At 48.8% G+C, this 27,372-nt stretch overlaps 1 protein-coding gene and 2 gene segments (V, D, J or C); all 3 read left to right on the top strand.

Moving 5' to 3' along the window:
• The window catches only part of LOC133056298 (immunoglobulin lambda-1 light chain-like), a 228,975-nt gene that overhangs the window by 120,043 nt on the left and 81,560 nt on the right, over window positions 1–27,372 (top strand).
• LOC133057907 (immunoglobulin lambda variable 3-25-like) lies at window positions 2,441–4,757 on the top strand. The segment is given in 3 exon segments: window positions 2,441–2,525; window positions 2,666–2,961; window positions 4,674–4,757. Coding segments are annotated over 3 exon segments (426 nt in total).
• The window catches only part of LOC133056300 (immunoglobulin lambda-1 light chain-like), an 89,381-nt gene continuing 69,947 nt past the window's right edge, over window positions 7,939–27,372 (top strand). The window contains exons 1-2 of the mRNA XM_061141465.1: window positions 7,939–8,048; window positions 8,204–8,499. Coding sequence (XP_060997448.1) covers window positions 8,003–8,048; window positions 8,204–8,499 — 342 coding nt within the window. The 5' untranslated portion in view covers window positions 7,939–8,002. The remainder of the gene's footprint in view (window positions 8,049–8,203; window positions 8,500–27,372) is intronic.

Genomic DNA, 27,372 nt, shown 5'->3' with positions numbered 1-27,372 from the left:
CTGAGGGGCAGGGTGCCCTGGGTCCCAAAGACTCTTAGGCACTTAATCTGGGTGAGGCAGGGGGATTCTGCCCCCAGTTTCTCCACTTCCAGCCACCTCTCCTTTTCTCTCCTGCTGGTGCTGTGTCCTCCTACGAGCTGACTTAGTCACCCTCGGTGTCAGTGACCCCGGACGGACGGGCAGGATCACGTGTGGGGGGAGCAGCATTGGAAGTGAAAATGTTTAGTGGGACCAGCAGAAGCCAGACCAGACCCCTGAGCTGGTCATTTATCAAGATAGTAGCAGTTCTCAGGGACCCCTGACCGGCTCTCTGGCTCCAGCTTAGGGAGCACGGCCACGCTGACCATCAGTGGGGTCCGGGCCGAGGACCAGGCCGACTATCACTGTCAGTCGCGTGACTGCAGTTATAACCCTCACAGTGGCACAGGCTGGCGGGGAAGGGAGACACACAGCCCCTGCCTGGCCCGGCGCTCCGGCCTCCTCTGAGCAGCTGCAGGTCAGGCCTGAGGCTCAGGCGGCCTCTCTGCTCCTGGCCCGGCTCCTCCAGAGCCAGCCGCTCTGTCCTCGGGGGCCTTGGATTTTCCTGCTGAAATTGGAGATGTCTGTTCTGAGCTAGGCTGCTGTCAGGGTGGAGAGGAAAGCAAAGGGTTAGGGTCTCAAAGGGTTCCAGGGCCCCGGGTGTGACCCTGTGTCTCAGGAGAGGCCGTGATGTCAGAGGTCGGCAGGGATGCCTCTCCTCCTGGTGGAATCACTGCAGGCGGCCTGGGCGGGCCCCCCTGCTCCCTGGAGAAGGTGTCCCCTGTCCTGAGTCAGGGCCTGCAGCCTCAGACCTGGCCCTTTCCCCAGGACCCTCCTCTCCTGGGATTTCTCTTCTGAAAATGACATCATCGGTCCAGTTCACAGCTCCACGTCCCAGATGCTGGAATGTCCCTTTTAGCTGGTTAAACTGTCCCCAGAGAGGAACGTCCATGTTCCCACCCTCACGTTGCTCAGCATGTCCCTCACCTCCAGGAGTTGTCAGCTGTGATTCCTTATGACTCCAGGCTACGCCATAGTTTGCAAAATATCCGCAGACAGGAATGTGCTGACTGTGCCCAGGAGGCTGATGTCTTTGGACTATAAGAAATACTAATGGGAGCTCTTCACCCAGACATGAAAACACCCTAGTCAGGAAGTACAGTCATGCTAAGAAATAAGATCTATGACAAAGGCACAACATAGGTTCATATTTTTAAAAAGCCTGTATTAATCTCATTTCAGTTTGCGACTCCTCTTGGGAGATATTACTACCAATCTTGCAGATAGAAGGAATTACAGGACAATGCTCTCAAAACTGTAAACCAACAGTTAGAGGGCCAACCAACAATTGTATATCAACACAGCAGATGACTTGGATAAAATGGACAAACTTACAGACACAAACAAGGTGTCAAACTGACTCAAAAAGGAAGAGGAAATGTGAGGAGACATCTAATGAGAGCTTAAATCCATAATTAGAAACCTCTGGGGACGTCCCTGGTGGTCCAGCGGTGAAGGACCCACCTGGCAACGCGGAGAACGCCGGTCGACCGACCCGCGATCTGGGAGCAAAGCTCATCCTGAGAGGCTGCTGAGCCGGTGCCCACGGCTGCCGAGCCCACGGGCCACAAGCACGCCAGCCTGAGCGCCCTAGAGCCCGTGGTCTGCAACGAGAGGAGTCCCACAGGCCACGGCTAGACAAAGCCCGGCCACAGCGAGAGAAAGCCCGCACACAGCAACAGAGACCAGCAGAGCCGAAGATAAAATTAAAAATCATTACAATTATTTAAAAAAATAATCTTCCTAACAAGAAATTCAGTACCGGTGGACAGAGTGATGATTATAGCAGAGATTTAAAGAGGAATTACCGCCAATCTTATGAAACTGCATTAGACAGTGGAAGGATAAGGGAATTTCCTGACTCGATTTGTGAAGATGGTTACCTCTTCCAACCCACTCAGAGACACTACAAGACAAGGAAATGACAGGACAATATACCTTATGTTTATTGATGCAAAAATCCTTTTAAATGTTAGTGAACATAATTTAATGCCGTGTTCAAAGGATTGCATATCACAGCCAAGCGTGTCTATAGCTCTATTGCACACACAGGATAGAAATCCCTTTCTCCAGGGACTGTGTCCTGTCCACAAGAAATTTCAAGATGGAAAGTGCCAGACCAAGGAGTGTGAGTCAGTTTCTGTTGGTTGGATGGTCTCTTACTCTGGCTTTGGTGAGGTGTCCTCCCCCGCCCACCCCTGCCGCTGCACTCAGAGCTGGCACCTCTGAGAGTCCATGGTTGAGCCTCATGTCCCCCAGGTCCAAGCCCCAGGGCCACCTGCAGTCCACTGACCCCTCCAGAGATGTCTGCAGGGCTGGGAGTGGTCTGAGAGGGAATAAAGGGGCTGGGAGAGCCCAGCGCTGCTGCGGGCTCAGAGGCAGAGCTCAGGGCGCGTCCACCATGGCCTGGACCCCTCTCCTGCTGCCCCTCCTCACTCTCTGCACAGGTGCAGCCCCCCAGGCGCGGCCCCCAAGTGACCAGGGCTCAGGCTGGTCTTAAGCTCAGCACAGGGGCTGCTACAGGGGGTGTGGGGTCCTAGGGAGGAGACCCTCCTCCCCACACTCCCCTTCCTCTCCTCTCTTCTAGGTCACCTGGCTTCTTCCCAGCTGACTCAGCCACCTGCAGTGTCCGTGTCCTTGGGACAGACGGCCAGCAACACCTGCCAGGGAGACGACATAGGAAGCTCTTATGCTCAGTGGGACCAGCAGAAGCCGGGCCAGGCCCCTGTGAAGGTCATCTATCAGTACAATCAGAGACCCTCGGGGATCCCTGACCGGTTCTCTGGCTCCAGCTCTGGGGACACGGCAACCCTGACCATCAGCGGGGCCCAGGCCGAGGATGAAGCCGACCTTTACTGTCAGTCAGCTGGTATCAGTAGTGGTGCTCAGAGTGACACAGACAGACGGGGAAGCGAGACACAAACCCTCCCGTCCTGCTCACACTCTCCTCCAGCCCCGGGAGGACTGTGGGCTCAGCAGCAACAGGCCTGGCCCGGTTCCCCCGGAGCTGAGCCCCCAGGCGGCCCCTCCTCCCGGCCCCTAGGCAGGCTCTGCACAGAGGGGTCAGCAGTGGATGATGGGCTGGCAGGAGTGGGTGACGCTTTCCTGGACCAGAGCTCCTGAGACCCACTGAATGGACTAGGGACACCTCACCCCAGCATGTACTCAGCTTAACTCACGACGTCTGAATGGACTCTATTTCCAAATAAGGCCCTGCTCTTAGGCACTGCTGTTAGGATCTCAATTCATCAGTGTGGAGGTTTTCCACCAGGAGTGTGTGTATATTGGGGTTGCCAGAAAAGAGTGCCCTGGTCAACTGCCCAAACCCATCACACTCCTACTCCCACCATCCCAAAGCCTCTGGTTTATAGTAAGGACACAGATTATCACTCTTAACACATGAAATAAGAGTAACTATTCATATGTGCTTAATCTGCATCAGGCACCATCAAAGCTCTTTCTATTTATTACCTTGTTTAATCAGAATATTCTATGAACAAGCATCCGGATGATAACGCATGTTACAGACGGAAAAGCTGAGGCATGAATTCTGAGCATTTGTTCCACCTCCCACCTGGAACGGGGCCAAGCCGGCAGCAAAGTCGTTCCCTCCACCCGACCCCTGGTCCTCACCAGCTTCCTGTGGCCTCTCACTGAGCTTCCAAAGCTAAAACATGGCCTTTCCTGAATGTGCCAGGAAGTTCCTCTCCTTTAAAAAAACAAGTGACTGATATGGAGACTATGCACTGCTACCCTGTCCGATTAAAATCAAGTTTCAACCACATATGTGATTTTAAATTTTCCGAAACACATTTTTGAAAAATGATGCAAAACAGATGCTGTTTCCATGATAGATTTTGCTTACTCAGTTAGTTGAAAAAGTCATTTCGAGGGCTTCCCTGGATGCTCAGTGGGAAAGAATCCACCTGCCAATGCAGGAGACACGCGTTCTATCCCTGATCCGGGAAGATTCCGCATGCCGCAGGACAGCTAAGCCCGCGCCTCACACCCACTGAGCAGCGCTCTAGAGCCTGGGAGCTGCACTGCTGAGCCCACTTGCCGAAACCACGGAAGCCCGCCCACCCAAGGCCGGTGCTCCACAACCAGAGAAACCACCGCGATGAGAAGTCCGAGCAGCACAATGAAGACCAGCGCCCACTCGCCACAAGTGGAGAAGGCCCACACAGCAGTGAGGACCCAGTACCGCCATAAATAAATAAATAAAATGGTGTTCTAAAAATACCATTCCAATATGAATTAAATATGAAAATCTAGATGCATTCTACACTGCTGCTGCTGCTAACTCGCTTCAGTCGTGTCTGATTCTGTGCGAACCCATAGACGGCAGCCCACCAGGCTCCCCCGTCCCTGGGATTCTCCAGGCAGGAACACTGGAGTGGGTTGCCGTTTCCTTCTCTAATGCATGAAAGTGAAAAGTGAAAGGGAAGTCACTCAGTCTTGTCCGACTCTTAGGGACCCCACGGACTGCAGCCTACCAGGCTCCCCCATCCCTGGGATTCTCCAGGCAAGAGTACTGGAGTGGGGTGCCATTGCCTTTTCCGCCATTCTATACTACTCTATCCTAACTCTTTGAGACCCACTGGGTATTTCAGAACAGCACTTCTCAGTTGGGACTGCCCACCTTGGCTTCTGGCCACCATATTAGGCTGAGCAAGTGAGATGGATGAGGCTTCCTTGGGGAACTGTGTCTGCAGAAAACGCTCACCACCACCAGGAGGTGAGCAAGGGTCCCAAACCCAGACTCTTTGCTGGGAAGAAACTGGGGATCTATATTCCACCCTGAAACAAGGGGATTTTATACAGGTATCCATGTGATGTCCACCACAAAGGCAAGTTAGGAATGAAACTATAATATTCAAAGGTGGTTTTGAGCCATCACCCACATCTTTACTATAGTTTGTGAAATAAATGGCAATACTCTTTTGTTTTATTAAATTTCTGCAAGCATCCCTTATAGTGGGAAGATATTTGCATGAACCCCATGACATGTCATAAAGTTTTATTTTGTGCCTAGATCTAAATGGAGAGGTGGATCGCAAGAAATATTTTATTGACATAGAATCCACTGCACCTGAATACAGAAGAGAAGGTTGAAAGTGAAGGGGCTCAGGAGGCCTCAGGTGGGGGGAGGGAAAGAAGCTATGGGGCCCGAAGATGGGGTGGGGAGGGAAGCAGCTGAAAGGTCAGACTCTGAGGTCAGTGCCCTGGATGGAATGTTGACCCACTCATCACTGTCTGGGGGACTCTGAGGCACTCATGTCCTCTCCCAGGGCTGGCTCCTGCTCATTACACTGGGGAGAGGCTGAGCCGTCACAGAGGATGCTGTGGGCTCGTTATGATGCCAGGGGAGGAGATGCAGGAAACTCTCCAAGGGTCTGGCATCTACTGGGGCTCACAAGTCGTCATCGTGTTGGAGCTACAGGTGTAGAAAGACGACCAACCTGGGGCACCAGGGGGCGCTGCGGATCCTGGTTCTGGACCCTCCCAGGTGCCCGTCCCCTGGGCAGGGCTCAAGTGCAAAGGGCATGACTGGTGCTTCCTTGCACACACTTCTCTTGGGGAAAATGTCTGTCCCTCTGAAACCCGCACGTGGCCCTGTCTCTGACCCCGGGGAATCCCCAGAGTGAGGCCCTGGGCTCAGGGCTGAGACAGGAGCTGAGAGCCAGGACGGGCCGGGCACTTGATTGGCATGCACAGCTCCTCCTTCTGGAGCTGCAGGGGAGAGGATAAAATGGGGGCCTGCAGAGGCCAGTCCAGCTGGGCAGCCTCAGGGCAGAGCCCAGGACGCGCCTCCCACCATGGCCTGGGTCCTGGTCTACCTGCTGACCCAGCTGGGAAGCCCTGTTCCTAACCAGCCCTTTATGAGCCCTCATTGACCTGCATCATGGTTGGCATCTGAGACTAGGATTTTTATCAGAATCCCCCTAAAAGCTCTGGAGTGAGTCCTCCTTGTTTTTAGCTCTCACGCCTTAGTGACTGTGATCTGGACCATCGTTCAGCTGCTCACTTCTCATCTGTGTACCGTGTTTTGTGAAGTGTGTCATCAAACCTTTGGCCGATTATCAAACTCAGCTTCCCCCAGGGTTGCTTGTTCTCAATGTGTGTGTTCCTGGGTGTTCAGTTCTGTCACCTTATCACAAGTGTAGGTTCGGGATCCACCAGCCCAGTCAGAACAAATCAGTGACTTCTTCCCAAGGATCCCTGCTGTTCTTTGACAGCAACATCCACTTTCTTCCACCCGCTTCCCTGTGCTCCCCATCACCCCAGGCACCATTCATTCATCTCCACTTCTAAACGTTAGTCTTTTCAGAAATGGTACATAGAAGTAAAATATAGAGTTGCATAGTATGTAGCCTTGGAAGAGGGATTTTCCAACCTGTAGAATCACTGGAGAGTCATCAAACCTGTTCTGTGCGTGAAGAACTCAGTCCTTCTCATGGCCAATTATTTTCCAATGTTCAACCACCAAAGTCTGCACCCAGCTACCAGTGAAAGGACACCTGGATTGCTCTCGGTTTGGGTGGGTACTCACGCAGGATCTACGGACAGTTTGTGTCTAGTTTCTCTGTGTACATACATCTTCGCTCTTCTCAAATCAAAGTTCAACTGGGAAGCTGCTGGGATGTATGCTGACCTCAAGGTTTTGAAGAAGCAATCAACTCTTTGCAGGGTAGCTGCACCAGTTCATCATCCTCTGAGCCACGCCTCAGTGGTCCAGGTTCTCGGCATCCTTGTCAGCATTTGGGGTTGTCCTTGCATTTGTTTGGAGCATTCATACAGGTACCTAATGAGGCCTCATTGTGGTTTCACTTGCATTTCCCTCGTGGCTGATGACAAAGGTCTTCCCATGTGCTCACAGCCACTTCTGCGTCCTCTTCCACAAAACCTGCCTCTACTCACTGCCCATTTTCTGAATGTGATATACTCACTTCTTTTCTTTTTTTACTCAGTTGTGAGAGTTTTAATATACTCTACATACTTGCCCTACAATGAATGTACAGTTTTCAAAAATCCTCTTTCAGGTTGTGATTTGGCTTTTTTTCCATCCTGTTTGGATAACTTGGGCTTCCCTTGTGTCTCTGCCGGTAAAGAATCTGCCTGCAATGCGGGAGACCTGGGCTCGATCCCTGGGCTGGTAAGATCCCCTGGAGAAGGGAAAGGCTTCCCACTCCAGTTCTCAGGCCTGGAGAATTCCATGAACCGTATAGTCCATGGGGTCCCAAAGAGTCAGACACAACTGAGTGACTTTTAATTTCAGACAGCTTGCAAAGCAAAAGATATCAGTTTTGATGAGGTTCAAAGTATTAATCTTTCCTTTTATGAAGCATGCATCTGCTGTCGCCAAAGAATTCTTCTTTAACCATAGATCCCAACGATTCTCCCGAATCTAAAACACGTTTTTTTTTTAAAAGTTTCTTTTTTAAAAAAGAAAAGTTTTAAAGTTTTAAAAAGAAAAGTTTGCCTACATGTTCATGAGCCATCTCGTGGTGTCCGATGCTGGAATCCTGGCTCTCACAGCAAAAGGACCACGGTCCCCTCAGACCCAGCTTCCAGCACTGTCCAGCCCCGCAGACGATGACCTCATCCCAGAGAGGACACCTGTGTGTCCTCCAGGCCCAGAGGGGACCCCCTGAGCAGACAGAGGGCATGTGCACTGCTCGGGAGGGCCAGCCTTTCTCACTCAGCCCAGAGAGGGTCTGGGGACCTGCGCACAGGCCTGGGAGTCAGGCCCCAGGAGACTCCTCCTTGGAGCCCAGCTGCTCTCCACTCAGCAGGGGGCCGGTCCCCAGGCCAGGAGGGGCAGGAAGGAGATTTGCATGAGGACATCCCTCCTGAGGATAAGAGAGCCCAGAGGCCCCAGCCCAGCTGCGGGCTCAGAGGCAGAGCTCAGGGCGCGTCCACCATGGCCTGGACCCCTCTCCTGCTGCCCCTCCTCACTCTCTGCACAGGTGCGGCCCCCCCGGCCCTGCCCGCAGGCTCAGGCCCCACAGGACCCTGGGCTGGGCCTGCCCCGAACCCAGAGCGCAGTCCAGGCACAGCCTCAGGGTGGGAAGCCCGGGCAAGGGGTCCTTCCTTCTCATCCCATCTCCCCCCTCTCTTCCAGGCTCCGTGGTCTCCTATGAACTGACCCAGCAGACTTCAGTGTCAGTGGCCTTGGGACAGACGGCCAAGATCACCTGCTCGGGGGACCTTCTGGATGAAAAATATACATCTTGGTACCAGCAGAAGCCAGGCCAGGCCCCTGTGCAGGTCATTTATAAAGATAGTGAGCGGCCCTCGGGGATCCCTGACCGGTTCTCTGGCTCCAGCTCAGGAAAAACAGCCACCTTGACCATCACCAGTGCCCAGAACGAGGACGAGGCCGACTATCACTGTCTGTCAGCTGACAGCAGTGATGATCCTCACGGTGACACAGACAGACGGGGAAGCGAGACACAAACCCTCCCGTCCTGCTCACACTCTCCTCCAGCCCCGGGAGGACTGTGGGCTCAGCAGGGACAGGCCTGGCCCGGTTCCCCCGGAGCTGAGCCCTCCAGGCGGCTGCTCCTCCTGGCCCTCCAGGCGGGCTCTGCACGGGGCAGGGAGGGGGTCCTCAGTGGACGATGAGCTGGCAGGAGCAGGTGACGCTTTCCTGGACCAGAGCTCCTGAGACCCACTGAATGGACTAGGGACACCTCAACGCAACATGAACTCAGCTTAACTCATGACGTCTGAATGGACTGTTTCCAAATAAGGCCCCGCTCTTAGGACTGCAGTTAGGACTTCAGTTCCTGAGTGTGGAGGGTTCCAACAAGGTGTGCATATTGGTGTTGCCAGAAAACACTGCCCTTGTCAGTTGTCCCAAACCCATCACACTCATGCTCCCACCATCCCAAAGCCTCTGGTTTGTATGAAGGATAAGGAATATGAATATTAACTGGTGGAATGACAGTAAATATACATATGTGCTTAATATGTATCAAGCACCATCAGAGTTCTTTCTATTTGTTTACTTGTTTAACAGAAATATTCACTCTCTCTACCCAATCCCTGGTCCTCACCACCTTCCTGTGGCCTCTCACTGTGCTTCCAAAGCTAAACACGGCCTTTCCTGAATGTGCCAGGAAGTTCCTCCCATTTAAAAAATCAAGTGACTGATGTGGGGACTTTGCACTGCTGCTCTGTCCGATTAAAACAAAGTTTTAACCACATGTGAGGGATTCACTTATCGCTCAGTTGGTAAAGAATTTGCCTGCAATGCCGGAGACCCGAGTTCAATTCCTGGGTCGTGAAGATCTCCCAGGGAGGAAGTGGCAACCCACCCCCATTTCTTTGCCTGGACAATCCCATGGACAGAGGAGCCTGGCAGGTTACAATCTATGGAGTCACAGGAGTCCATGGGGTCATAAGAGTCGGACTCGACTTACCAACTAAACCAACACCACCAACAACCACATATGCGACTTTAAATTTTCCAAGAGACACTTGAAATATTATGCAAAAGAGATGCTGTTTCCATGATAGATTTTGCTTACTCTGTTAGTTGAAAATGTCATTTCGAGGGCTTCCCTGGACGCTCAGTAGGAAAGAATCCACCTGCCAATGCAGGAGACACGCATTCTATCCCTGAGCCGGGAAGATTCCACATGCCGCAGGACAGCTAAGCCCGCGCCTCACACCCACTGAGCAAGCGCTCTAGAGCCTGGGAGCTGTACCTGCTGAGCCCTCTTGCCGAAACCACGGAAGCCCGCCCAGCCAAGGCCGGTGCTCCACAACCAGAGAAACCACCGCGATGACAAGTCCAAGCAGCCCAACGAAGACCAGCGCCCACTCGCCACAAGTGGAGAAGGCCACACAGCAGTGAGGACCCAGCACCGCCATAAATAAATAAATAAAATTATATTTTTAAAATTCCATTCCAATATGAATTAAATATGAAAATCTGGATACATTCTACACTGCTGCTGCTGCTGCTAAGTCGCTTCAGTCGTGTCCGACTCTGTGTGACCCCATAGACAGAAGCCCACCAGGCTCCTCCATCCCTGGGATTCTCCAGGCAGGAACACTGGAGTGGGTTGCCATTTCCTTCTCCAATGCATAAAAGTGAAAAGTGAAAGTGAAGTCGCTCAGTCGTGTCCGACTCTTAGTGACCCCATGGACTGCAGCCCACCAGGCTCCTCCCTCCATGGGATTCTCCAGGCAAGAGTACTGGTGTGGGGTGCCATTGCCTTTTCCGCCATTCTACACTACTCTATCCTGAATCTTTGAGATCTACTGGGTATTTCAGAACAGCACTTCTCAGTTGGGACTGCCCACCTTGGCTTGTGGCCACCATATTGGGCTGAGCAAGTGAGATGGGTGAGGCTTCCTTAGGGAACTGTGTCTGCAGAAAACACTCACCACCACCAGGGGGTGAGCGAGAGAGGGTGCCAAACCCAGACTCTGCTGGGGAGAAACTGGGGATCTGTATTCCACCCTGAAACCAGAGGATTTTATACAGGTATCCATGTGACGTCCACCTCAAAGGCAAGTTAGGAATGAAACTATAATATTCAAAGGTGGTTCTGAGCCATCACCCACATCTTTACTATAATTTGTGAAATAAATGGCAATACTGCTTTGCTTTGTTTTATTAAATTTCTTTTTTAAATTAAATTTCTATAAGCATCCCTTATAGTGGGAAGATATTCGCATGAACCCCATGACGTGTCATAAACTTTAATTTTGTGCCTAGATCTAAATGGAGAGGGGGGCCTTTCCATAAAATAAGAAATATTTTATTGACATAGGATCCAGTTCACCTGAATACAGAGGAGCAGGTTGCCAGTGGAAGGGCTCAGGAGGCCTCGGATCGGGGGAAGTAAAGAAGCTATGGGGCCCGAAGATGGGGTGGGGAGGGAAGCAGCTGAAAGGTCAGACTCTGAGGTCAGTGCCCTGGATGGAATGTTGACCCACTCATCACTGTCTGGGGGACTCTGGGGCACTCATGTCCTCTCCCAGTGCGGGCTCCTCCTCATTACACTGGGGAGAGACTGAGCCGTCACAGAGGGTGCTGTGGGCTCGTTATGATGCGAGGGGAGGAGATTCAGGAAACTCTCCAAGGGTCTGGCATCTACTGGGGCTCACAAGTCGTCATCGTGTTGGAGCTACAGGTGTAGAAAGACGACCAACCTGGGGCACCAGGGGGCGCTGCGGATCCTGGTTCTGGACCCTCCCAGGTGCCCGTCCCCTGGGCAGGGCTCAAGTGCAAAGGGCATGACTGGTGCTTCCTTGCACACACTTCTCTTGGGGAAAATGTCTGTCCCTCTGAAACCAGCACGTGGCCCTGTCTCTGACCCCGGGGAATCCCCAGAGTGAGGCCCTGGCCTCAGGGCTGAGACAGGAGCTGAGACCCAGGACTGGCCGGGCACTTGATTGGCATGCACTGCCCTCCTTCTGGAGCTGCAGGGGAGATGATCAAATGGGGGCCTGCAGAGGCCAGTCCAGCTGGGCAGCCTCAGGGCAGAGCCCAGGACGCGCCTCCCACCATGGCCTGGGTCCTCCTCTACCTGCTGTCGCTGCTGGTCAGCACGGGTCAGTGTGGCCCTGGGCCTTGGGGGCTCCCGGCCCCTCCATCTGGCTCAGTCCTGAGGGTCCCCTCCCAGTGTGGGCGCCCTCAGCCTCACCAGCCTTTCTCTCTGCAGGGCTCTGTGCTCGGCCTGTGCTGACCCAGTGCCCATCTGCATCCTCCTCCCTGGGAGGCTCGGCCACACTCACCTGCACCCTGAGCAGTGAGCATAGCACGTGCTACATTGAGTGGGATCAGCAGAGACCTGGGCAGGCCCCTCGGGATCTGATGAAGCTGACCAGTGATGGAAAAGTCACCAGAGGGGACGGGATCCCCGACCGCTTCTCCGGCTCCAGCTCCAGGGGACCGCTACCTGACCATCAGCAGCCTCCCGTCTGACGACGAGGCTGATTACATCTGTGGTGTCAGCTATAATGATGGTGGCCAAAGTGGGTACCACAGTGACTCAGACAAAGGGGAAGTGAGGCACAAACCTCCCTCCCGTGCCCTCTGCCCACGGGCACCAGGGTGAGCTGCTCCCTGCCTGTCCCCAGGGCCCTGACCTGAGTCTCCCCTCAGAAATCCATCTCCCTGACTCTCTCCCAGATTCACCAGATGGAGATCAGATACACATTCATTTAAGTGGTTTAGAAACAGGACATTGTGTTTCCTCTTCCACAAGCCTGTGTGGACGATGCTGGGAGAGACCAGCCCAGACCAGGGGGAGCATGACCCTGGGATGGGCCTGAGTTGAGATGACCCTGCCCCTAAGAGCCCCCAGGCCCTGTGGGGTCTCTCAAGGCAGGGACCAGGGTCTGGGGGTCCACAGATGACACTGCAGGTCGAGGCACCAAGTGACCAGACTCAGGGGCCTGGGGGCAGAGTGGAGCTCTGCCGGGGCTGAGGGAGGGCTCAGCAGGAAGAACTGAGCCTCAGGGCAGGACAGAGCCTCGGCCCCGAGGTGGGAGCAGAGCTGGGGTCCTTGTGGAATGAGGGGCGTGTGAGGGGGTCTGGGGCCGGACAGATCCGGACCCGGCTAAGTTTCTCCCGCTAAGAAGAGTCTCAGCTTTGCTGTCAAGAATGGCTCCCGTTCCACCCAGAGGACGTCCTGTGATGGCCCAGCACCATGGCCATGGAGACAGCAAGAGGGGTGGTGGAGGGACACGGAACTGGAGAATACAGTCCCCGCCCCAGGTCTCAGCCTGTTGGGGAGCCCCTCAAATGCATTTGGGAGGGAGGATTGTGCACCTGAGGTTCCCCCATAGTTTGTCTGAAATCTGAAAACCAAGCATCTTTCACACACCCTGGCCCCTGAGTCAACGTGGGGCAATGTGCGGCCGACCACAGGGACCCTGACTCTGGGCACTGACCAGGTGGGATTTGGGGTCTGAATCGGGAAGGTCAGCTGGGTCCCCAGTGACTGAGGGCTGATGGGGAAAGTTCAGGAGCTGCCCATGGCCTGGTGATGCCCATAGGCAGGAGGAGAGGAGGAGGCTGGTGTCCTGGGGTGGGATGGATGGGGTGCAGGAGGCAGGGCTGGACAGGACATCTGCGCTCCATCCCGCAGTGACCTCTGTCCACAGTCTGCCTGGACTGACAGTGGACACGGCATCTCCCAGGCGCTCAGTCCAGGGAAGAGCTGTTCTCTCCAGTGTCTTTGACCCAAACAAGAGCTCCTACAGGTCCCTCAAGTGGGGAGTCTCCTGTCCCCCTTACACTGCAGAAGAGGGAGGGGGAAGTCAGCAGGGAGCAAACCCACCCCATGGGTCGCACCACGTCCACACCCCCATGGTCTGGGCTGCTGAGAACTGTGAGACAGTCAGCAGGAGCCTCTGATGGACACACCGAAGGACAGACAGAAGGGAAGACAGCGATGGGAAACAGAGGCAGAGAAGACGACTCCCTGCTGTGCTGAGATGGTGACCCACCAGTGAGGGGCACCCCCACAGATCCTTGGACACACAGCGTGGAGCATCCATTAGAGGTCATCTCTGTGACAAGGTCACGACAAGGTCAGGCTGTTCAGGGGGGGCCACTGTCTGTCCATCTGTGAAAGCCACAGATGAACAGGGTGGACATTGGTGTCCACTTCCAGGTTACTCTGCCCTGTGGAGATAGGATAGGTGACCTTATAAAAGAGACCAGAAACACATGCCCAGCCCCCAGTGAGCCACCGAGACAAGACTTTGTAAGGTCAGAGCCAGGAGCTGCCCTCAGTGAGCCAAGGAAAGACCTGGCAACAAAAACAACAGTGCAGGGTCTTGATCACAGACTTGTGACCCCCAGAAACAGAGCAAAGAAATGTATGGTGTTTAAGCATCACGTGGATGGTAATCGAGTATCGCTGCCTGAGTTGACTATATCAGGAGCTGGTCGCTCTGGTGTAGAGGGATTTATTGGAACATAAGTCCTCATTTCCCTGAAATAAATTTTAAGAGCACAATTTCTAAATTGCACAGTAATCCAATATTTAGTGTATTAGTCGCTGCTGAACTGTTTCTCAGAGTGCCTGTGACACTTTACATTCCTTCCTGTGACTCAGGAACAACCAATCTCTCTGCTGTCCAGCCACCCTTGGGTCTTGACGCCATTGATATTGAGTCCATATGCTCAGTTGTGCAGTGGGGTCCCCTTAGGGTGTCACTGACATTCCCCTAATGACTCCTGTGACCATCGTCCCATCTGCTCATCTGGCATCTGTACGTTCCTGAAGAACTGTCTCTTCAGGTCATTTTCCCCATTCCTATTGGATTTTTTTCATATTGATTAGCACTGAGAATTTTTGAAATGCATACACAAGTCTTTTGATGAATCTGTGAGTAGAAAGTACTTTCTAAACTTTACTGGACTTTTCAACTCTCTAAAAAAGGCTTTTCTAAAAACGAATGCATTACATTTTAATGTTTCCACATGACTTCTTCCTTTAACATGTAATGAAGTTATAGTCAAGTCCAAGAATTCTTTTTTTTTTTTTTTTTTCTGTTTTTTCTTTGGGGGGTTGTTTGTTTACGTTTAAATTCCGGAGATTTTTCCTGACATGATCCACAAGCTCAGAAGTGCTTTATTCAGCCCTGTCTGAATAAAGAACAGACTTTTGAACTCTGTTACAAAACTCTGTCTAGTCTACTAATGAGTTCAACCGAGGCACTTTTCTTTTTTTTTTTTTTTTTTTTACATTTTTTTTCTTTTTTTTTTTTTTCCTCCTTTATTTATTTATTTATTTTTTTCCAGTGGGTTTTGTCATACATTGATATGAATCAGCCATAGAGTTACACGTATTCCCCATCCCGATCCCCCCTCCCACCTCCCTCTCCACCTGATTCCTCTGGGTCTTCGCAGTGCACCAGGCCCGAGCATTTGTCTCATGCTTCCCACCTGGGCTGGTGATCTGTTTCACCATAGATAATATACATGCTCTTCTTTCGAAACATCCCACCCTCACCTTTTCCCACAGAGTTCAAAAGTCTGTTCTGTACTTCTGTGTCTCTTTTTATGTTTTGCATATAGGGTTATCGTTACCATCTTTCTAAATTCCATATATATGTGTTAGTATGTTGTAATGTTCTTTATCTTTCTGGCTTACTTCACTCTGTATAATGGGCTCCAGTTTCATCCATCTCATTAGAACTGATTCAAATGAGTTCTTTTTAACGGCTGAGTAATATTCCATGGTGTATATGTATCACAGCTTCCTTATCCATTCATCTGCTGATGGGCATCTAGGTTGCTTCCGTGTCCTGGCTATTATAAACAGTGCTGCAATGAACATTGGGGTGCACGTGTCTCTTTCAGATCTGCTTTCCTCAGTGTGTATGCCCAGAAGTGGGATTGCTGGGTCATATGGCAGTTCTATTTCCAGTTTTTTAAGAAGTCTCCACACTGTTTTCCATAGTGGCTGTACTAGTTTGCATTCCCACCAACAGTGTAAGAGGGTTCCCTTTTCTCCACACCCTCTCCAGCATTTATTGCTTGTAGACTTTTGGATAGCAGCCATCCTGACTGGCATGTAATGGTACCTCATTGCGGTTTTGATTTGCATTTCTCTAATAATGAGTGATGTTGAGCATCTTTTCATGTGTTTGTTAGCCATCTGTATGTCTTCTTTGGAGAAATGTCTGTTTAGTTCTTTGGCCCATTTTTTGATTGGGTCATTTATTTTTCTGGAATTGAGCTTCAGGAGTTGCTTATATATTTTTGAGATTAATCCTTTGTCAGTTGCTTCATTTGCTATTACTTTCTCCCAATCTGAGGGCTGTCTTTTCACCTTACTTATAGTTTCCTTTGTAGTGCAAAAGCTTTTAAGTTTCATTAGGTCCCATTTGTTTAGTTTTGCTTTTATTTCCAATATTCTGGGAGGTGGGTCATAGAGGATCCTGCTGTGATTTATGTTGGAGAGTGTTTTGCTTATGTTCGCCTCTAGGAGTTTTATAGTTTCTGGTCTTACATTTAGATCTTTAATCCATTTTGAGTTTATTTTTGTGTATGGTGTTAGAAAGTGTTCTAGTTTCATTCTTTTACAAGTGGTTGACAAGTTTTCCCAGCACCACTTGTTAAAGAGGTTGTCTTTTTTCCATTGTATATCCTTGCCTCCTTTGTCAAAGATAAGGTGTCCATAGGTTCGTGGATTTATCTCTGAGCTTTCTATTCTGTTCCATTGATCTATATTTCTGTCTTTGTGCCAGTACCATACTGTCTTGCTGACTGTGGCTTTGTAGTAGAGTCTGAAGTCAGGCAGGTTGATTCCTCCAGTTCCATTCTTCTTTCTCAAGATTACTTTGGCTATGCGAGGTTTTTTGTATTTCCATACAAATTGTGAAATTATTTGTTCTAGTTCTGTGAAAAATACCGTTGGTAGCTTGATAGGGATTCCATTGAATCTATAGATTGCTTTGGGTAGAATAGCCATTTTGACAATATTGATTCTTCCAATCCATGAACACGGTATGTTTCTCCATCTGTTTGTGTCCTCTTTGATTTCTTTCATCAGTGTTTTATAGTTTTCTATGTATAGGTCTTTTGTTTCTTTAGGTAGATATACTCCTAAGTATTTTATTCTTTTTGTTGCAATGGTGAATGGTATTGTTTCCTTAATTTCTCTTTCTGTTTTTTCATTGTTAGTATATAGGAATGCAAGGGATTTCTGTGTGTTAATTTTATATCCTGCAACTTTACTATATTCATTGATTAGCTCTAGTAAGTCCAAGAATTCTTGTCTTGGTCTAGGTACAGAAGATTTTTTTCCCCATTTTATTTCTAAAACATGATATGAAAAAGAATATTTATACATATGAATCATATACATATATGAATCATTTTGCTGTAACCTATAAATAATACAACATTGTAAATCAACTATAGGTCAATAAATGTGTGCTCATTCAGTCAGTGGCATTCAATTCTTTGCATCCCCGTGGACTGTAGCCCTCCAGGCTCCTCTGTCCATGGGATTTTCCATGAAAGAATACTGGAGTGGGTTGCCATGCCCTCCTCTAGGGGATCTTCCCACCCACAGATCAAAATCGAGTCTCCAGTCTCTCCTGCATTGCAAGCGACCTCTTTACCACTGAGCCAGCTGGAAAGCTTGATATCTCAATAAATAAATAAATACAATTCTAAAGAAATACAACAAAAATTCTGCCAGAGCTATGTGACCAGTGTCACCGGGTCCGATGCTGGAATCCTGGCTCTCACAGCAGCAGGACCACGGTCCCCTCAGGACCCGCTTCCAGCAGGGCCCTACACTCTACTTGATGACCTCGTCCCCACAGAGGACACCTGTGCGTCTCCGAGAGACAGAGGGGACCCTGTGAGCAGACAGAGGATGTGTGAAAGAGCTGGGGGAGGGGCTGGCTTTCTCACTCAGCCCAGAGAGGGTCTGGGGACCTGCGCACAGGCCTGGGAGTCAGGCCCCAGGAGACTCCTCCTTGAGCCCAGCTGCTCTCTGCTCAGCCGGGGGCCGGTCCCCAGGCCAGGAGGGGCAGGAAGGAGATTTGCATGAGGACATCCCTCCTGAGGATAAGAGAGCCCAGAGGCCCCAGCCCAGCTGCGTGCTCAGAGGCAGAGCTCAGGGTGCGTCCACCATGGTCTGGACCCCTCTCCTGCTGCCCCTCCTCACTCTGCACAGGTGCGGCCCCCCGGCCCTGCCCGCAAGCTCCGGCCCCACAGGACGCTGGGCTGGGCCTGCCCCGAACCCAGAGCGCAGTCCAGGCACCGCCTCAGGGTGGGATGCCCGGGGAAGGGGTCCTTCCTTCTCATCCCATCTCCCCCCTCTCTTCCAGGCTCCGTGGTCTCCTATGAACTGACCCAGCCGACTTCAGTGTCAGTGGCCTTGGGACAGACGGCCAAGATCACCTGCTCGGGGGACCAACTGAAGAAACAATATGCATCTTGGCACCAGCAAAAGCCAGGCCAAGCCCCTGTGCCGGTCATTTATAAAGATAGTGAGCGGCCCTCCGGGATCCCTGACCGGTTCTCTGGCTCCAGCTCGAGCAACGTGGCCACACTGACGATCAGCGGGGCCCAGACCAAGGACGAGGCCGACTATTATTGTCAGTCAGCTGACAGCAGTTATAATCCTCACAGTGACACAGACAGACGGGGAAGTGAGACACAAACCCTCCCGTCCTGCTCACACTCTCCTCCAGCCCCGGGAGGACTGTGGACTCAGCAGGGACAGGCCTGGCCTGGTTCCCCCAGAGCTGAGCCCCAAGGCGGCCCCTCCTCCCGGCCCTCCAGGCAGGCTGTGCACAGGGGGGTCAGCAGTGGACCATGGGCAGGACCAGGCTGTCCTGGTGTTGGCCCGTGTGGTGACCTGAATGAAGGACAGACAGAGGGACAGAGACCACTGCTCATGGACTCTGGATGTCCATACGGTGCTGACTGGACACTCAGCAGCCAAATCTCCTGGGTGAATTCAGAGAACAACGCAGCTCCTCGGAGCTTCTGCTGAGCGCAAGGAAGAGAATAAACCAGCCCAGGGCCGGTGTGGGGCCCTCAGGTCCTCCCCTGGGCCCCCCCACCCCTCACAAGTGCTGGAGCCGCGCCAGCTCCCAGCTGTGCCCTCCCTGGGAAGGGCTGTCTTTGCAGAGACAGTCCCCCCGCCCAGGCCCTGACCCCTCTCTGAGGGAGATTCAGGTCAGCGATGCCTGAGGCCAGAAGCCCAGGCCCCTGCTCGGATCAGGATGACATGCAGGCCCCATCCCGAGTCCCCATCTATCACCACACTGCAGGACGGACCCGGCCAGCCTCCCAGGCTTCCATCCAGAGATCACACTCAGCACCATGCCTGCAGTTCAGAGCAGAGGTCCAAGAATCCAAGAGGAAACACAAGTCAGGAGGGAAGAGTCCTGAGGAGGACAGAGCTACACAGAGGGTAGCAGACATTGCTCAGACCCTGAGGAGCTCGTGTGCGGGACAGTGACCAGAGGTGAGGAAGGAACCTCAAGGACACTGCAGGCCGATGGGCAGAGACACACGCAGGTCACAGCAGGGCCGTCTGCCGAGACGCAGGGGAGCTCCTCATTAAGGGCTCAGGGTGAAGAGTCAGGAGAACTGGCCCCTGCCCCCCGGTTGTGGGGAAACTTAGCCCAGAGGAAGGGCTGTCCTGACCAATGTAAGAGACTGAAATAACAAGTGGAGAAAGGACTTTCGTGAGTCCTACTGAATTTCCTGAAGGTAAAAACCAAAAGTAAAAAAAAGAAAAATTAGGAAAAATACAAATATCCCCTATTCAACAAGGAAAGATTCACAATACCCAATTCATAACAAAAATTACCTGTAAAGAATCAAGAAAATAGGAGCTATAGTAAGTACAAAATGTATTGATTCAAACATGCTCTGAAATGGCCCAGATATTGTAGTTTATAGTCAAGGACACAAAACAAACCTTAAAATTATGTTTATTTTCTTTCTTCAGATAAAGAGATTCAAGACACATTAAGGAGACACAAGAGAGGTTTAAAAATGATCCAGACTGAATTTCTACAAATGGAAACTACAGCATCTGAAGACTAAACTACTCTGGATAAGATGGACAGCACACGGATGTAGCAAAAGTGAAGAGGGGTGAATGATCGCTCCACCCGTGACCCTGGTCCTCACCACCTTCCTGTGGCCTCTCACTGTGCTTCCAAAGCTGAGACATGGCCTTTCCTAAATGCGCCAGGAGGTTCCCTCTCCTTTATCAAAAAAACAAGTGACCAGTGTAGTGACTTTGCTGTGCTGCCCTGTCTGGTTTAAACACGGTTTTAACTGCACATGTAATTTAAAATTTTCCAACACACAGGGGTGAGTGCTCTGCTTCAGCCAGAGTTCCTGCACATGATCCTCAACGTGTGAATCTGCTCCAGAGAGCAAACCTCCAGCAGCTGATTTCCTTTCTTTGCTTCTAGTCATTACACTGTCCCTTTTCTGAGCAGAGACCTCAGGGTCGGAAGGAGGCGACTCTGCCTTCCTCGGCCTGGTGTTCCTCCTGGATCCACCTGCAGAGAGCCTCCTGCTTCACTGAGCCCTTGGGTTCAAATGCTCCTGTCCTCCAGAAACACCCCCAGACACCCCTAGAAGTGAATCAGTCCACCTTTGTTTCCAGGCAAAGTGGACACACAAGATGAACCCTCACTTGCTGAACATGATAACTCATGTATATATATCTCACAGTCGTTTACAATTCCTCAGTCTAAAATGAAACATAGGAATTAGAATTGTGAAGTCAATTGACCGAGAAACCAGAAGAAAAACTGTGTAGTGATCAATCACACACTCTTCCATGAACGTCACATGGGTTACATGGTCCCCTGGAGACTCATAGCCTCCCTCTCTCTCTCTCCATGTACATATACACAGATGTATGTTTGTGTCTGGGAGAATTCAAATACACTTTTCCAGTCCACAGCCCCCACATTCCCTGATGCCCAGAAGGTCTGTCATAGCTATTAGTTTTGTCCCCAGATAAGATCTTCCAGAGTAAACAATAGGGAATCTTCCGGACCCAGGAATTGGACCAGGGTCTCCTGCATTGCAGGTGGGATTCCTTTCCAGCTGAGCTCCCAGGGATGTGTGTGTATGTGAAAATCCCTCAGTCAGGTCCTACTCTGCCACCCCAAGGACTATACACTCCATGGAATCCTCCAGGCCAGAATACTGGAGTGGGTAGCCCTTCTCCTCTCCAGGGGATCCTCTCAACCCAGGCATTGAACCCAGGTCTCCCGCATTGCAGGCAGATTCTTTACCAGCTGAGCCAGAAGGGAAAACCTACCAGGGAAGCCCCAAGTAAAAGGAAGCTAATCACAAAGATAAGAGCAGAAACCAATAAAATAAAAAACAAGATGTAGTTTTAAAAAGTCAACAAGACAGAAATCTATGAATCTCTGACCCAACGGTTCTTAACAAAAGGTCTTTCCGCCCATCCCAGGGGACATTTGTCCATGTCTGGAGACAGTTTTGATTGACACAAATGGAGAGGATGTAGTTACTACAGGTATGTAGTGAGTAAAGGTTAAATGCTGCTGCTAATATCCTCTATTCATAGGACAACTCCCCACAATAAAGAATCATGTAGCCCAAAATGTTAACTGTTCCAAGTTTGAGAACCTGTTCTCACAGTTCTCTGTTGATATAGTTCAAGCAGAATGAGAGAGAGAAAGCGAGAGGGAGAAGGAGAAGACCAATATCAAGAATGAAAGAGGATCTCTCTGGTAATTTAGTGGTAAAGAATCCACCTGCCAACGCAGGAGACTTCCCTGGTGCGGGAAGAGACGTCTCTGGTCCATTGAATCCCTGGTCCCGGAAGATCCACGTGCTGCAGAGCAACTAAGCCTGCATGCCACAACTATTGAAGCCTGCGCATCCGAGAGCCTGCGCGAGAGGCCGCTGCAATGAGAAACCCGTGCTCTGAACCCAGAGAGTAGCCCCCACTCTCCTCAAGTAGGAAAAAGCCCATGCTGCAACAAAGACCCAGCACGGCCAAACATGAATAAATAAATGAGTAAAACTATCATAAAGGAAACCCCATAGTCATCAAAAGGATAAGAAGTAAAAATTAACAACTTTGGATCCAGTAACTTTGACAACAGATGAAATGGACAAATTCCTTGAAAGAAGTATCAAGCTACTCAGTTCAGGTCAGTTCAGTCGCTCAGTCATGACCGACTCTTTGCGACTCCATGGACTGCAGCACACCAGGCCTCCCTGTCCATCACCAACTCTCAGAGTTTACTCAAACTCATGTCCATCGAGTCGGTGAGGCCATCCAACCATCTCATCCTCTGTCATCACCTTCTCCTCCCACCCTCAATCTTTCCCAGCATCAGGGTCTTTTCCGATGAGTCAGCTCTTTGCATCAGATGGCCAAAGGATTGGAGTTTCAGCTTCAGCATCAGTCCTTCCAATGAATATTCAGGGCTGATTTCCCTTAGGATTGACTGGTTAGATCTCCTTGCAGTCCAAGGGATTCTTAAGAGTCTTCTCCAACACGACAGTTCAAAAGCATCAATTTTTGGCATTCAACTTTCTTTATGGTCCAGCTCTCACATCCATACGTGACTACTGGGAAAAACCATAGCCTTGACTAGACTGAGCTTGTTGGCAAAGTAATGTCTCTGCTTTTTAACATGCTGTCTAGGTCAGTCAAAACTTTCCTTCCAAGGAGTAAGGGTCTTTTAATTTCATGGCTGCAGTCACCATCTGCAGTGATTTTGGAGCCCCCAAAATAAAGTCTGTCACTGTTTCCACTGTTTCCCTATCTATCTGCCATGAAGTGATGGGACCGGATGCCATGATCTTAGTTTTCCCAATGTTGAGCTTTGAGTCAACTTTTTCACTCTATCACTTTCATCAAGAGGCTCTTTAGTTCCTCTTCACTTTCTGCCATAAGAGTGGTGTCATCTGCATATCTGAGGTTATTGATATTTCTCCCAGCAATCTTGATTCCAGCTTCTGCTTCCTCCAGCTCAGCGTTTCTCATGATGCACTCTGCATATAAGTTAAATAAGCAGGGTGACAATATACAGCCTTGACACACTCCTTTTCCTATTTGGAACCAGTCTGTTGTTCCATGTCCAGTTCTAACTGTTGCTTCCTGACCTGCATACAGGTTTCGCAAGAGGCAGGTCAGGTGGTCTGGTATGCCCATCTCTTTAAGAAATTTCCACAGTTTATTGTGATCCCCACAGTCAAAGGTTTTGGCATAGTCAATAAAGCAGAAATAGATGTTTTTCTGGAACTCTCTTGCTTTTTCGATGACCCAGCAGATGTTGGCAGTTTGAACTCTGGTTCCTCTGCCTTTTCTGAATCCAGCTTGAACATCTGGAAGTTCATGGTTCACATAGTGTTGAAGCCTGGCTTGGGGAATTTTGAGCATTACTTTACTAGTGTGTGAGATGAGTGCAATTGTGTGGTAGTTTGAGAATTCTTTGGCACTGCTTTTCTTTGGGATTGGAATGGAAACTGACTTTTTCCAGTCCCGGAGCCACTGCTGACTTTTCCAAATTTGCTGGCATATGGAGTGTAGCACTTTCACAGCATCATCTTTCAGGATTTGAAATACCTCAATTGGAATTCCATCACCTCCTCTAGCTTTGTTCGTAGTGATGCTTCCTAAGGCCCACTTGTCTTCACATTCTATGATGTCTGGCTCTAGGTGAGTGGTCACACCATGATGATTATCTGGGTCGTGAAGATCTTTTTTGTACAGTTCTTCTGTGTATTCCTGCCACCTCTCCTTAATATCTTCTGCTTCTGTTTGGTCCATACCATTTCTGTCCTTTATTCAATTCCTGGGTCCGGAAGATCCCTTTTAATTACTCTGGGTTTAACTTCTCTAGCTTCATTTGTTTAAGATTTCTTTTTAATAACAAAAGCATTCAATGCTGTGTATTTTTCTCTTGGCATGCATTTAGCGGCATCTCATTAATTTTACACATTGTGTTTCCATCTCCACACAGCTTACATAATATTTTGTAATTTGCTTTCAGATTTCTTCTTTAACCTAGGGTGTCTTAGTCTATTTGGGCAGCTACGACAAACTGCCCCAGACTAGGTGGCTTGTAAACAACAGAAACTTATCCCTAAAGTTCTGGAGGCTAGCAGTCTGAGATCATGTGGCCAGCAGAGCTGGTCCTGATGAAGGTCCCCTTAAGTACAGGTTTCACACTGTCGACTTGGTGCTGGGTCCTCACATCGCTGAAGGAGCTAAGACGCTCTCTGAGGCCACTTCTATAAGAGCCCCAATCCTATGTGTAAGGGCCCTGTTAATTAATCACTGCCTAATCACCTCCCAAAGGCTTCACCTCCTAACGACATCTGGAACGTTAGGTTTTCAACACATGAATCTCCTGTGGACACAAACATTCAAACCATAGCACAGAGGTTATTTAGAAGTGAAAGTGTTAGTTGCCCAGTCATTTCTGACTCTTTGCAACCCCAAGGTAGCTTGCCAGGTTCCTCTGTCCAGGGGATTCTCCAGGCAAGATTCCCTTCTCCAGGGGATCTTCCCAACCCAGGGAGCGAATACCATCTGAGCCTCCAAGGAAGCCCATTTAGAAGTATGTTCTTTACTTTTTAAATATTTGAGAACATTGTCAGATATCTTCCTCGTCGTCCTATTGTTGATTTCTAGTTTAAATTCACTGTGGCAAACATAATTTTTATCCTTTAATTTTTTAAAAAGCTACTGAGGGAGTTCCCTGGTGGCCTAGTAATTAGGATTCTGGTCTTTCACTGCCACAGTCTGGGTTCAGCCCCTAGCTGGGGACCTGAGATATTGTTAGCCATGTAGCATAGCCAGAAAACAAAAAAGTTATTGAGAATTTTTTTTAAATCCCAGAATATGGTCTATTTTAGTGAGTGTTTCACAGGCACTAGGAAAACTGTGCATCCTGCGGATGTTGGTCAAGTGCTCTATGAAAGTCAGCTCAGGCTGGCTGTGTTCCTAGTATCCCACGGCACTACCGATTTTTTATTTGTGCTGTTTATTAACAAGTAAGAATTGTTATAATTTCTGTACACTGTTGACTTATCAATTTCCCCTGGTAGTTCTATCAATTTTTGCTTCATGTGTTTTATTTAAATTTTTGTTATTATATGCATATAAGTTGAGAATTTGTCATCTTGAACTTAACTCAATAATAATTACAAACTTTATCCTTCATAATACTCCTTGCTCTGAAGTTTGCTTTGTTAGATATGAACAAAGCTACATAGATTTTCTATGATCCATTTTGTATTTTATAGCCTTTTCCTATCTTTTTACTTTTAAACTATCTGTGCCTTTATGATGTGAAGGAGTCTTTACAGTCAACATATAATCCCTCAGATTGTCTAATTTATATGAAACTATCTGTAAGTTTACTAGTCCTTTCTTCTGTCATCGTCAGACTCTTGTTAAGACTATCCAGTGGATGTTTTCTTTTAGATATTAATGTTTCAGTTCTATGAGTTAATTTGGTTATTTTCAACATTTTCTCTTTCTCTCTGGCATTCTCTATTCACTTGAGCATATTTTCCTTTATAGTGTCGAGTATAGCTAAAAAGCTGTTTTAAAATCTTTGGAAATTTCATTATATCAGTTATCTCTGGGTTTGTCTCCATTGATTGCCTTTTATTTGAACATTGGTCACATGTTCTTATTTCTTCACATTCCTGGTGATTTTGGACATTGCTAACGATATGGCGTACAGGTTTTGGTTTCTCTTATGTCCCTCTTTAGAATATTGAATTTTTTTTTGTCAGACAGTTTTCTTGACAGAACTCTAGTGATAAACTCTTTGTGTTGCCTGAAGCAGTAGTTCAGTTCAGTCGCTCTGTCGTGTCCAACTCTGTGACCCCATGGACTGCCGCACGCCAGGCCTCCCTGTCCATCACCAACTCCTGGAGCTTGTTCAAACTCATATCCATCAAGTCAGTGATGCCATCCAACCAGCCCATCCGGTAGATGAAGCAGTAGAAACCTAGTTTATTTCTTCTAGCCTTAATTAGGCTGCTTGGAGCCTTCCGCATGCCTACGTAGTTCAAGAATCTGACAGAGATTTAAGTAACATTGATGTGCAGAATATATTCTCCTCCACGGCTCTCTCCTTTCTGAGACTTGCTTTTCAATTTCCAGCTTCTGTGGTTCCCCCTGATATTGTTCTCTGATTATTCACGCCTCTATGACTATGAATTTTCTGGCCAAGTTTTAGCCACTCCATCTGGCATAAATTGGGGTTTGCTCTCAGGTAAACAAATTGAGAAAAATGAGAAACTTACTCCTTGCCACGTCTTCCTTCCAAGAGTGGCCTGCTATCAAGTTTCCGCTGTTTTTGTTTGTTCTCCAGTGACTTTGGGTAGTTGTCGTATTTCCTCCAGAGTTCATTGTTGTTTTTTGAAGAATATTTGGCCTAGAAAGAGCTATTCCTCCATTACCACAAACTAGAATTCCATTGCTCTGGCTTGGATTCTTTTAGTATACAAATGCAATGGTTTATCCTTGTCCATCATTGACAATTTTTCTATTTACTCTCAAAGATAAATCAGATCTTTCAGGAGTCTATTCTTAACTACTCAAAATGACTTAGTATCATCTCCAAATATAAATATTTTGCTTTGTTGTCTCTATTGCAAGTTATTTATTAATTCATGCAGTCTTTACAGAACTCTTTTATTCACCCATTTCTATTCAGAGAAGAACTACTTTCTATTATTTGCTTCTTATCTCTAGACCCTTTATAAGATAAAACAGACTCTTCACTATAGCCTGACCAGATTTTGAAACTAGCTCATGTAAAACTTTTGAAGTTCTCAGTGGACTATATCAACCAATCGTTTATGCTTATGTCTTTTTATTTCTTTAAGGACAACAATAAATTACCCACAACATATTTTTTTATGTTTTGCTAGAGAGCCATGTTGCCTCATATGTTATTTTAAGGGTTTAATAGTCCAATCCTTTATTAATATAACTTAATATCAGCTTGTCTAACATAGAAATGTGATGTAATTTTAAATTCTTGGATTCTTTCTGGATTTTTTTAACTAATATTACATTTGTGATTTTCTATCTCAGCTACACATCCCTGATTTTATAGCTTGTGACTTTAAGAATGCCATCTGATTTTGGTGATTTAAGCTAAATTTATTTTGCTAATAATAACTAATGTTTATTGTACATACCTTAGATGCCACACAATGTTCTAAGTGTATGACCTCATCTTGTCCTCCAGTTACCCCATAAATTGCCTTCATTTCCATCTGAAGATATAACCTGTTGGAGCGCATCCAAGGTAGTGACCACCATTTGATGGAACTCTTCTGATCTTTCCAACTGAGAGGAAGTGTTGGAACAGTGCATCAACTTTCTCAGTAAGCCTTCAAAACACGAGTATTCTTGACCTGTTTTTGAGATGGCTTCGTGCATGCTCTTTTCCATGTAGCTAAGTTGCTTCAGTCATCTCTGTGCGACTCCATGGACTGTAGCCCACCAGGCTTCTCTGTCCATGGAACTCTCCAGGCAAGAATACTGGAGTGGGTTGTCACACCCTTCTCCATGGGATCATCCCGACCCAGAGATCGAACACGCATCTCTTACATCTCCTGAGTTGGCAGGCGGATTCCTTGCCACTAGCGCCACTTGGGAAGACCCAAACTGGTTCTACAAGACCAATACATTTTCAGTAGTCATGTATGGATGTGAGAGTTGTACCAAAAAGAAAGCTGAGCACCAAAGAATTGATGGCTTTTAACTGTGGTGTTGGAGAAGACTCTTGAGAATCCCT

The sequence above is a fragment of the Dama dama genome, chromosome 5, assembly GCF_033118175.1.
Source record: "Dama dama isolate Ldn47 chromosome 5, ASM3311817v1, whole genome shotgun sequence".
NCBI lineage: Eukaryota > Metazoa > Chordata > Mammalia > Artiodactyla > Cervidae > Dama > Dama dama.
This window is presented reverse-complemented; position numbering and strand designations above follow the sequence as displayed.